The following is a 12,985-nucleotide window of genomic DNA, read 5'->3' as shown; positions in this document are numbered from 1 at the left end:
ATTTATTATGATAATCAATTTGTGGTTTTCAAAACATTGATCATGCACTTAGGCATAATGATTGCACTTGTCTAAACATTTCCAAATGTGATAATGAAAATATGTTAGATACAATGAAAGGGTGATTATACTAATCATACAAAAGTGGAGGCTACTTAAAACTCAAACATTAGATAACTTATAAATAATAAACAATAATTCTTGTGTCAATTATTTTCCTATCTTACTTGTTTTGGTCCGTTTGGATAAGACAAAGGGGAAAATATAAAGACTAAATTACTAATAAATAGAACTTGTGTGGATGTTAATCTCTTCAATTTTTACAATTTCTATGAATAACACGTAAGATTGATGACACGTGTGATTCATTTCACACTACAAGTCTCAAAACCATTGGATAGAGTGGTTCATTTTTTCCTCCCCACTAGTAGATATAAATAATTAAATTTTTGTAATATATAAAATTTTAGTCTTATAAAATATTTTTATTAAAATATGTTAATGTAACACTAAATTTAAAAAATAAAAAATATTTTTTGTTTTCAAAATACATATTCATGTTAATAACTACATAAATATTGATTACAATATAAATCTTATAAAATTCTTGTATTAAAAGAAAAGTTGCCAACAAAATTTAAAAAGTATGTAACTAGATAAAAACCTATAAAACTTCAATTAATATTTTTATAATTTTTAGAGATTATAATTTTAGGAAGCATTTTATAAGATTAAGATAAGATGAAATTCAAAGTAAGTTTGTTGTTGAAGAAGATGTTAGTTTCATCTTTGTTGTGTGATCATTTTAGTGAAGAATAATGTGAAAGGGTGAGGGCTTTTATGTCTTTTCACTTTGAAGGTCGCACGCGGTAGCAAAAAAGGGAAAGAAAATAGTCAAAGATTGGCCACCAATATTGGTGTTGGTGGGAAGTAAGGTTTGAACTAAGAAAAAGGTACAAACGCACATCTCTGACTTGGTCCAAGCCTTCAATTATTTCTTATTTTCCACTCTTAGAATGTTTGGTATTAAAAACTTAAATTTTGACAAAAATAATATATTTAAATCATTTCTTTTCTTTGGTAGTATACTATGTTAGATATTTATGTTTAGAAAAATAATTATACTAAAAAATAATATTTTAAAAAATTAAAATAATAATTTAGTAAACTAATTATATTAACAAATAATTATTTTAAAACTCTATAATTAAAAAATATTTAAAAATTAATTATTTTAAGAACTAATTATTTGAAAAAAAAAATATTAATAGCTATTTATTTAAAAAGAAGTATAGATTAAGTATATGTAAAAAATGTAAAAACAAATCCTATAACTAAAAATATTCCAAGTCAATTTCAATATTAAATTTATAAATATTTTAATTATTATATTTTTTTATTTATAAAAAAATAATTTCAATTATATAAAACATTTTCCACTATTTTTAAAAAAATAATTTTTTCCTATCAAATTTAAACCAAAATTTCAAAAAATAAATTTTCTTAAATTTTGTAAATGTTAATTTTGTTAACAATTTTTTTACATATTTTTATACATAGTTATTGCTTAAAAGATATGTTTTTATAAATAATTATTTAATAAAATTATTATTTTTCTAAATTATTATGTTATATATGATTTTTTTTAACAAATTATTTTACTACCCAATTTTATTAAATATTTAAAAAAAACTCAAAATTATCACAAAAAAAATTCTTTACTTTTTAAATAAAAAAATCAAGTTTAGAATGAATTTGAATTTTGAACTGTTATTGTAAATTGTGCTATTTGAATAATTATTTTACACACTATGTTATTTGGCTAAATATTTAATATATGTTATTTTAGAAAATAAGTAATTTAAGTGTGTTAATTTGGTTAAAATGTTGTACCTATAGGAATCAACTTTTTAATGCTGCATTGATTAATTTATTTTATTCTCCAACATAAACTTTTGAATGAATTATTTTATATAAAAGTTAAAATGAAAATTAGTGAATATTTAATTTTATTTCCATATTGTACCAATCCAAACGTAAACATAAGAAAAATAAAGATAATGAGAAAATAAATAAAAAATTATTAATTTGAGTTAAATTTATTAAGAAAAATTATGGTTTAACAACATTTTTAGTTGTTTGATTACGATGATATTTTAAATTTTATTTAACTATTTTGAATTCTTTTAATTTAGATAAATAATATTTATTATTTGTATCACCTGTTAACAACAAGTTAATTGTAGTATAATACAACAAATTAAAGGTGGTATTTGTATTATACTGGAACATATTATATTACTAAAATTTTGAGAATTAATAGAATAAAAGTGTGATGTTATATGTCAGATTCGATTATGTTTTGACGATGAGAAAATATAACTAGACAGAGAGATACAATAAAAAAATTATCTATTCAATTTATTATGGAAATTAATTATTAATAAAATTGATAAATGATTTTTTATACGAATAATATATAAATTAAAAAAAAGGAAAGAGAGTACGAAAGACGTCACACGGTTATGTTATGATGAAAGATTGTACGTGAGAAGGCACTATTGAAATTTTACGCGACATTTTCGGATATAAACAAAAAAAAGTGGTTATAATGGTATGTTGGCTACTCCCACTCGTGTCATTTTAGCGCGTTCCTAACATTTTTATTCGAAAACACATCTTTTTTATTCATACAACGAATTAAAAACTTCAACATTTTTTGTAAATTGGTATGGGAAGCCATAATTCTTAATAAATATAACAAATAACATTTCAATACACTATATTAATTTTGACATAGTTTAATTATTAGAATGGAGAATTTACGTGTAAATGATATTGCCCTCAAATTTAATGAATATATATATATATACATATATATATATATATAACTAATAATAGATTTCGGCTTCTATATTTCACTTAATTTGTAATTTTTATTAAGTTTTTTAAAAAAAAATTGTTCTTAATTTTTAATTAAACGCAATTATGGTCTTTGAATTTTTTAACATAATTTTGATTCTTTAATTTATAAATATTTATAATTTTGTTTAATTTTTTACTTTAAAAATATATTAAATCATATAAAATTAATTTTTGTAAATAATTTTGATTCTTTAATTTATAAATATTTATAATTTTGTTTAATTTTTTACTTTACAAATATATTAAATCATATAAAATTATTTTAGTAACATCTTAAATCACTAATATAATGCATTTATCAATATTTCTCTCTAATCTGTGTCATGTCTAAAATAAAAAAATATCATGGATAATTCAACTGAAAATTAAGAAAAGTTATAAATAATTAAAAATTAAGGATTAAAACTATATAAACATAAATTCAACCAAAATTATAGATAATTAAAATTTTAAGAATTAAAATTGAAATAATTTAGAATTAAATTACTAAGTTTTTTAACATATCAGAACAAAAGTTAATTCTTAATATTATAAAATTCATCTCAGTTTTTATCAAGTGCAATTGTCTCATGGTGTTAAAGTGAGGAATAAAAAAAAACTCAGTATTTTTTGTATGGTTCGAATTTATCATGATGATATACTGAATGGATTAATTGAATATGAATAATATTCAACTTTTTAATCATCTATATATTTCCTTATTTTTATTTTTATTTTTATTTTCAATTACTAAATTATTTTTATTTTATTTATTATTTATATTATTATAATTCTTTATTGTTATTTGACATAGAAGTGAAAAAAAAAGGTGTGATTTTGACAATAAATTCATGATAATATCATCTTTTTTATTTTTTTATTTTTATCTCTGTAGAAATATTATTTAATAAATTTTGGACAAGTACATATATGTGTACAAGTGTATATGTTACCTAATAGGGACAAAAATGAAAAATAAATTTTGTATAGCTGAATATTAAAAATACGAAAGTGTTTAAATATTTTACTTAAAAAATAGGATGAGTATAATCAAACTCATACTCTTTCCATTGACATCCTAGTTAGAGAGGATTTCTTTCACCCCACTTAATTTTTTTTAATTGTTTACGAAACAAAAATTAATTGCACAACATGTTCTCTAGTTTACATATAAAATTACAAGTGTAAAAATAAGTTCAAACTCATGAGCCAACCTGACTCACCATAGATCTGAGATATGTTTAATTGGAAAAGATTGTTTTTTTTTTAATATGGACCAAATTAACTTGACGCACTTAATTTGCGGGTTAAATGTATTTGAGTGTGGTTAGAGGTGGGTTGACCCAGAACTCAAATGTTATCAACAATGTTTGAATGGTTTAGATAGTCAATTTATTTGTTTGCCCAATTATATAGATTGACACTTTGATTTTCATTTAGGATTTAGGATTTATTTTTAATATCCCTTTATGTTTCAAAGTTTAACAAATCATTTGTTTGGTTTTGATTTTATGCTTAAACAACAAAGTGTTAAAACACAATCTTTTTAAGATCATGTCTGACACAAATGTTTAGTTTCGTCCAATAGACACAGAACACAAGTTCTTTGTTTATTCTTTTCATCTTATAAGTTTTTGTTTGAACATATGTAAGCGTGTATACTTAGTCTGATAAGTTTTTGCTTGTACAAACAATAAGTATACTTCATCCAACGGATGCAAGCCTTGAGTATATTATGGTATACATCAAACTTATGAATTTTACTTTAGGCTTGCAGGGAATGCTCGTTTCTTCATTCTTTCGGGAAGATCTCACAACATTTGTTAACATGAAGATCCATTAAAGAATGTGTTGAAAGTTGTTCCATGCAAACAACTTTCTGGATAAGGCAGGATGTTAGTGTTGTAGAGTCAACCAACTATGTTAGACCCTACATTTTACTCAAAGAAGGAAAGAAATTATTTGCCCAAACCTGTTTATCTCTATTGTGTTCTAAAGGTGTTGCAAAAGCAGTTAAACACAAGTAATGTTAAAGTCAAATGCATTTAATGTGTCTCAAAGCTTTAAGCATGGTTAGAAGAAAAAAAAAACAATTATAGAGGAAGACCGTTGAATCAATTTCAAAGAATTTGCAACACGAACAAAATTGTAAATATTAAACATCTTTGTGAATAAAAAACATTTTCAATTTTCATAATCTTTTAGAATGTATAATATTTTTATCTATAATAAAACATAACTTTTCTTTATAATGAAATGTTCAAACAATACCCAATAATTTATGTATTCCAAACAATACTAATTAGTACTATTTTAAAATATTTCATTTATCTTAAACATATAGAATAAATAAGGCATAATATATATTCACCAAAAATACGCAAGTATATTCATTTAGTAACGCGTCAATTTGTAGGATTCCTTTTCTTCCAAATGTGAACTAAATACTCTATAAAATCTTAAAATGTTTTTGTGTATTTATTATAAAATGTTCTACTTTCACACGTTTTATAGATAATCTTACTCAAATTTCCAAATCCTATCATAAACAATTGCTTGTTGAAAAGATGTGGATTCTCATCCTTTCTCCAAACTGAGGTACTAGAATCATTCAATCCTTTCAATCAATAATTTAATATAAATAAGCTAGTGTGTGCCTTAATTTCGCATTAGGGTTGAAGTTAGAGAAGAGTGAAAAGACACAGTTGCCACTACATTGGTTGCCGAAATATGTGAATCCCACAAGTGGACATTCTTTGCAGTTTGGACCGTCCATGATGGGTATCTATGTCATTGTGTGATCATAGTTTCGTGTGGCCAATGTCTTCGGTCTGAGACAGACAGGTTTCAGTGAATTCCAAGAAGTTTCGTTGATTCTAGGTGGGTTTGTTTTCCACTTGCTTACCATTTTCACTCGGTTCCAGAAGCTAAGATTGTCATCATGATTATCATAAATAGATGAATAAATAAATGGGCATCTTTAGACCATACCAAATGTTCATAAATTCATATTATTTTTTATTAGGGTTACTCCATTGCTCCTAACTTACCACAATTCTTAATTCATTGGAACCTTTAAACTTAAAAGTCTTGTTATCTTTTCCTTCCTTTGTCCACATCTATATTTATTATTATTAGATTTGATTGGTTGTGCATATCAATTCTCAAGTACCTTCTTAGTATATCTTTTGTCTATCTGATTCGTTGCTATTCCACCAATCTCACCTTGCTAAGGAAGCATTTTTCTTTAATATATTAAGGACTCATCAATAGGTTCTCTTGCTTGCCCTTTGGGTTGCCTATAATCAATCTCTCTGCTTCTTGGTCAAAAGCCTTAGCCGAGTTTCCGTATCTGTCTCCAGGAGCATCATCATCATCATCCTCATCTGTTTGAAGTTTCACTAGGTACCCTTTATCTTTTGTTTGATTTCTACCTCTAGAATCTTGTTCATGTGGTTCACTTTTTGTAAATTGGGTGGCTCTTAATAAGGGGTATCGGTTACAATTCTTGTGTTTAATTGTTGGTTGAATTAAACCAAGAGTAGAGAAAAAATGTCCTTACTTTATAGTTTCTGAATTCAGTGTTTTTTCAGGGACTATTTAACTTTTCCTATCATGGGTTGGTTCTCCAAAAATATTTTTTTCACTTCATCTTTTTCTGTTTCTGCATTTGCAACAAAGGTGGATTTTGGAAGGGAGTTTTGTTGTCTTAAAATAACGTTGTTTCGTCGCAGTGGATCCTTTAACCCCTTAATTTCTCATATGAAAAACACAAAGTGATTGGTTGACTAACTGTTCTTGAAAGTCTCATGCTTTTTAAATCAAAATTTGTGTTCCAACCAAGGTACTCCTTTCTTGTGCTTTCTAGTTATTTGAAAAGGCAAATATTTTGTCAATCTCTGTATGAGTCCTCGTTTTTTAGTGCCAGATAAGATTAATGTCTGAAGAATCATCGGTCAATGCAAAAACTTTTGTTTCCTGTGTATTTCCATTTGATTTCAAGAATGCGTTTGGTTATGTTGATTGGATTTAATCCTGTTAGCATCTGCTTTCATTTCACCAGATTGTACACATTGGTTTAAACGAGACTACATCTATTTTTCTCTTCCAAATACTCTGTGTTGCTTGATAAATAGTATCTCTCAAGATTGTCTTTCAACACCTGAATAGCATCGAGTGATTCATGTAGGCGACCTCGTCTTATGATAAGGTTTTTGTTGTTGTTGTTGTCGTCGTCCCAAATATTGTGACTGAAACCACTCTATTAAGAATGAAATTCTTTGCTATGCTGGGTGAAACTTAATCTGCATATAAATTTATGTGGTCAAAGCCAATAACTAAATTTTGTTAATAAGTTGCTTCATATGTTTATAAATGTTTTCTAATGTTGTCTCTTCCCTTTTGTTTCACCAATCTCAGCAAAGATATCCTAGAAGGTTCAACAAGATTTCATCAGTGAGCATCGTTTTACTATTTCTCAAGGTAGGAAAGGGGAGAAAAACATAAAGCCCAGTAGTTTTAATTGATTGCAGATTTTATAGCATCTATCTGACTTTATCTTTGTGATGTTTTGGTTGCAGACTTAAATTTTGTATGTTCTGAGTGAATAAAAGGAGAATATGTCATTGGTTATATCCACGGAATTGGCTGATACATCGTATGGGAATGCCAAGCTCTACACACTAAAGGGAACTGATGTTACACCTGATCTGTCCTCCCACAATTTTGTTCCAGATAAGCACAGAAACATGTATATCACAGATTCTTACTCCAGTGAGAATTATGAAAAGTACTTCCGTTATTCACCATCAGAAGAACTGATAGAACCGTCTAGTTCCAGCATATCAGGAAATTCAGTTCACCCTGATGGTGCCTCTTCTTACCTGCTCAGAGCTAGTTCAGGAGCTTCTGTGATTGTTAATAACCCATTTGACACTCGTATCCTGTCTACAAGGCGTCGCAATGCCTATCAGTCCAATTTTGAATCAGATTTCGTGGAAAATAGGAGCCCTGATAGCCTTGACTTTGATGGTGAAATGAGATTAAAACTACAAGAATTGGAGAGGGTTTTGTTTTCTGATGAAGAAGAGGAGGAGGAAGATATATTTGAGACTGTCCAAAGCATGGAGATTGATCCTGACTTGGCCGAGTGGGCCAATCCGCTTCAAGATATGCTACTTCATGACTCACCAAAGGAGTCCTCATCCTCAGATTCTTCCAATATTAGCAGCATAAGTAGCACTACCAAAGAAACTTCACAAAACTCTTCCCAGACCCCCAAACAATTACTCTGTGATTGTGCTAGAGCACTTTCAGAAGGAAATGAAGAGCAAGCCACATCTATGATAAACAATCTCAGGCAAATGGTCTCAATTCAGGGGGAACCTTCTCAAAGAATTGCAGCCTACATGGTGGAAGGGCTTGTAGCTCGTGTTGCTTCATCTGGAAAATGCATCTATCAAGCATTGAGATGCAAAGAACCTCCTTCTTCAGATCGCCTGGCAGCTATGCAGATCCTATTTGAGGTCTGCCCGTGTTTTAAATTTGGATACATTGCTGCAAATGGCGCCATAGCTGAGGCTGTTAGAGATGAAAAGAAGGTTCACATAATAGACTTTGACATCAGCCAAGGAACTCAGTACATAACTCTAATACAAACACTTGCATCAATGCCAGGTAGACCACATCATGTGAGATTAACTGGGGTGGATGATCCTGAGACTGTGCAGCGCTCCATTGGTGGCATGAGCATCATAGGACAAAGGCTTGAAAAGCTGGCAGAGGAACTTGGATTGCCATTTGAGTTTCAAGCAGTGGCTTCAAAGACCTCAATTGTCTCACCATCAATGCTCAACTGTCGTCCAGGTGAAGCACTTGTGGTGAACTTTGCATTCCAGCTTCATCACATGCGTGATGAAACTGTATCCACAGTGAACGAGAGAGACCAACTTCTTCGCATGGTTAAGTGCTTGAATCCAAAACTTGTGACAATTGTGGAGCAGGACATGAACACCAACACCTCCCCTTTTCTCCAAAGATTTGTTGAAGCATACAATTACTACTCTGCTGTGTTTGACACACTTGATGCAACTCTACCAAGGGAGAGCCAGGACAGGATGAATGTTGAAAGGCAATGTTTGGCAAAGGACATTGTCAACATTGTGGCTTGTGAGGGGGAGGATCGAATAGAACGGTATGAAGTCGCCGGAAAGTGGAGGGCAAGGTTGACAATGGCTGGCTTCACTCCATCCCCAATGAGCACAAATGTGAGAGAAGCAATTAGGAAACTGATTATTAAGCAGTACTGTGACAGGTTCAAGATAAAGGAGGAAATGGGAGCACTTCATTTTGGGTGGGAAGACAAAAACTTAATTGTTGCTTCAGCATGGAAGTGACCCACATAAATTCTTTATTGCATGAGACTCATTGTAGTGTTAATGTATTATTTGTTTGCTTGTTTAGTCTGTATCTATATGTTTATGCTTGGTTCAAACTCTGATGTATACTACTAACGTGCAGCTTATGCTGATACAAACCTTGGATGAAGGTAAATGGGGATATCACACATGAAACAATTATCAATTCTCAGCCTTCTATTCACATAATTTCTAGTTAGATATCCGGTTAAAGTTAGTCTTTGTTCATGGTGATTAATTGATTTTAACAAAGTTCATACCAAATTCTGCTTCTATTCAGTTTTCCTAAAGTTTTTTCTGTCACATTCCTGTTACTCCCACGCAAAACTTTGAGTAACTAAAGATAGGAAAAATGATATTTTTATAACTTCAAATCGAAATTCACTAGTTAGTTTATTAGTGTAATTTGATGAGTTATAATTTGCTGCAGATTGTTTAAATAATTATTTAAATATTTAAAAATACTATTTTTATGATTTTTTTACTTTCATTAATCAATTACTAAACTGAATTATGTATTTTATTATTATAATAAGTTTGAATGTTCAAGTTTTTTTATAATATGGATTATTCCTTAAATTTCAAGTTTATGACATTTTTTATTCAATAAAACATTATTAATCAGGTAATTAAGTAAACTTCCTATTCAAATGTTTAATTTATTAATCACTGATAATTAAATGAATAATTTTAAGCAGAAGCAGAATTTGGGGCACTTTCATATTTTGACCTTATTTTTAAGTCATATACAGTCCTAACTTTATTTAAGTTCCCAGCCTTTCTAAGTTGTCAAAATTAATCGAAAGCGACTTGTGGGTTAGCTTCCATGTTTCAATCAAATGTTGATCAGCCAGGATCACGTTGGATTTGGATTAGTGAGTTTAGTTTCCATGGACATGTGGATAGCATATATTGAGCCCTAATAAATGCTTTGATTGTTCCCATATCATCAAGTGGTTATGGAAATTATTTTTATTTCACAAATTTTCAAATAACTTGTAACTTTTAAGAGAAAACAATAAATTAAACATGGTTAGAATGACTTAAAATATAACCTCAAAGTCAATTATGAGGTTTTAGTATTAAAGGAACAAGCTACTTAAAAAATCAACACTTATAAGTCTAAGAAATCAATATACTACATTTAATCCAAAACTTCAAGATAATATATTTGGGTGTCTTCTAACACCTTTTAACATCTTCTATTCTTCCAATTGAGTTACAAGTCAATCAATGATGTTTTTCTCTCAATCTTGCACACTGGGGTTGTGCTTCAAGCCTCCTGAATAACCTAATTTGTTTGGACTTGAGCGACTTCTTGCTTGGGTGCTAATGGGCTCATTTGACGAGTAAAACATAAAAACACCCAACGTTACTAGCGCTATCTCGCTCAAGCGAGATTCTACTTGCTTGAGCAAGATCCACTGGTGTCATCTTAGCTTTTTACGAATTTGGGCAGCTTTGTTGAGTGTTGATGCATTCCAACTTTCTCTTTTTAGCTTTGTATATTTTCCTTTTGCTCAACTGTCTCCATTCTTCCCTAAGAATCCTGAAATTAACACATAGGAATAAATCGTTCTTATTCAAATTAAAATCATAAAATTTGTAAAAATGTATAAATTCATAAATTAAGGGTATTTTATACATATTTTAGCAATTAATACTCATAAGTACCTATATTTTATGAAATATTACTAAAATTTGGCACTTATCAGCCTTACTGATATCAATAAATCTACATTTTATAAATTTTAATTAATATAAGACTTAATTGTTGCTAATATTTTTTCAACTTGTAGAAGTCACTCACAAATCTGTTAGTCATTTTTCCTTGTTGTTCTTTTGTGTTCATTACATAAGAAAAAACTATCACCTTAGCAATTAGGAATACATTAGACATATAAGTTTTCTTATTATTGCATTTCATTTGTTATATAATTCAATATTAACAAATTTAATGATTACTAACATGTAATGTTCACATCATATGAAGAGCCAAAAGTGTGGGTATTAAGTAATGAGGCACATATATATTATATACACAAATATTAGGGCCTCATTGAGGAGGTAAAATATATCAGGAAAAAATAATAACTTCATTAAACCAAAATTAGTGTTGGATTGACTTTCAAATCTTTTTCACAAAAGTCTCCTTTCTTGAAATTCTTTTAAAACTTCATTAACATAAAAAAACTAAATGCAATTATAAGTGGTAGCAAGATTGTCACAAGAATTGGTTAAGGCACAAATACAAAGAGAAAGAAAAAGAAAGATTCATTATTATCCTATATCCAGTCTTAATAATTCAACTAAAGAATTGATGGTTTCACTAACTTTCAAAGTTAATACAAAAAAAATTAACTTCTAAACAACTTCAATGGGATATACACTATAATAGGATATCATCCTCTATTAACTCTTGAACAGAAAGAATGTATGCCTATCAACTCTTGACACACCTCAAGAGGATCTCAACCTTTATCAACTCTTTATCACCCAAGAGGATATATGTCTTATCAACTCTTGTTTACAACAGAAAACATTGATACCAAGAGGATATTAGCCCTGACAACTCTTACAATCCAAGAGGATATATAACTTATCAACTCTTGATCACCAAAAATAACAACAAAAATTACAAACCACTACTGGAACACTCCAACAAAAAAGAAGAAAGAGTTTACCAATATTATTCACAACAGAAGCTCTCAAGGGAACAACAACAATAACACAACCTTTATCAAATATTTGATTGTATTTTAAATCTATATAACTGAAAATGAGCATTTGAAAACTCTCAATTTTATCACTCATAATACACTTTTCAATTCATAATACTATTGTTAAAGAATGAGAAAAAATGTTATATTTATAGTGATTCGAAGGCATTAATTAAAAAGTAAGACTAATGCTTTTAATCGATTATTATTAGTGTTAATAGATTATTCTTTGAAAATAAGTTATAACAACTTTTATTTTAATCAATTAAAACCAATGTTAATCAATTAAATAACTAAAACAAGTTTTCACAACTCTTTAGTTTAATTGATTAAAAGAAATATAATCAATTATTTTATTCTTGACCTCTTCAAGAACAGTTTAATCGACTAAACAAGAATGTAATCAATTATAAGCTTTATAAAACCTTTTTAAAAAAATCATATTTCAAAAACATTTTAACTCATTTTGGAAGTGGTTGTGTGCTTTTAATATACACCTTATGTGAAATACTCAAACAACTTTACAACAAAAGTTAAGACACTCTGAGCATCTTCAACTTCTTAATCTTCAATCTTCATCTTCAAAACAGCATCACATGAGACTTGAGCATCTTTAAGTCCTCAAATCTAACAATATACAATTAACTTGAATACCTTAGATATATAAATGTTTATTTCATCTTTTATTGATCAAATAAATATTTGATTTGTATAAATTTAATGACATATCGCATTGAAGGATGAAGTGCTACAATAGATTCAAGAACAATAAACATAATTTTTCTAAGTGTTTGTTGTAAATAATCATGTTAGAATTAATAACTTTGTATAGTTATTAATTGTTATATAGTTGAATACACTAACTTTTACTTTTAATAAAATTTATAATTTTATCTACTACATCATTAAGCTTATATTTCCAAATATTTGTGTGAGATTTTTTTT

General features: G+C 28.3%; 1 protein-coding gene across 4 annotated transcripts; it reads left to right on the top strand.

The window, feature by feature from the left end:
- The first annotated feature begins 5,462 nt into the window (after nt 1-5,462).
- Nucleotides 5,463-9,486, top strand: SCL1 (SCARECROW-like 1). 4 transcript variants are annotated; one of them, XM_068615716.1, is made up of 4 exons: nt 5,571-5,784; nt 6,165-6,309; nt 7,324-7,386; nt 7,485-9,486. In XM_068615716.1, exon 4 carries the CDS (start codon nt 7,524-7,526, stop codon nt 9,297-9,299), a length of 1,776 nt encoding a protein of 591 aa, XP_068471817.1. In that variant the 5' UTR covers nt 5,571-5,784; nt 6,165-6,309; nt 7,324-7,386; nt 7,485-7,523; the 3' UTR covers nt 9,300-9,486. The 4 variants fall into 4 exon arrangements, with proteins under 4 accessions (XP_068471818.1, XP_068471817.1, XP_068471816.1 ...); XM_068615717.1 differs by lacking the exon at nt 6,165-6,309 and having other exon boundaries at nt 5,463-5,784; XM_068615715.1 differs by lacking the exon at nt 5,571-5,784 and having other exon boundaries at nt 5,843-6,309.
- Nucleotides 9,487-12,985: the final 3,499 nt, after the last annotated feature.

Source organism: Phaseolus vulgaris, chromosome 1, assembly GCF_051622355.1.
Source record: "Phaseolus vulgaris cultivar YP4 chromosome 1, ASM5162235v1, whole genome shotgun sequence".
NCBI lineage: Eukaryota > Viridiplantae > Streptophyta > Magnoliopsida > Fabales > Fabaceae > Phaseolus > Phaseolus vulgaris.
The sequence above is the reverse complement of the archived record's forward strand: the minus strand, read 5'-3'. Positions and strand labels throughout refer to the sequence as shown.

Bases quoted from the DNA above. Each gene is read 5' to 3' on its own strand.
- SCL1 (XM_068615717.1), top strand. From the start codon at position 7,524: ATGTCATTGGTTATATCCACGGAATTGGCTGATACATCGTATGGGAAT.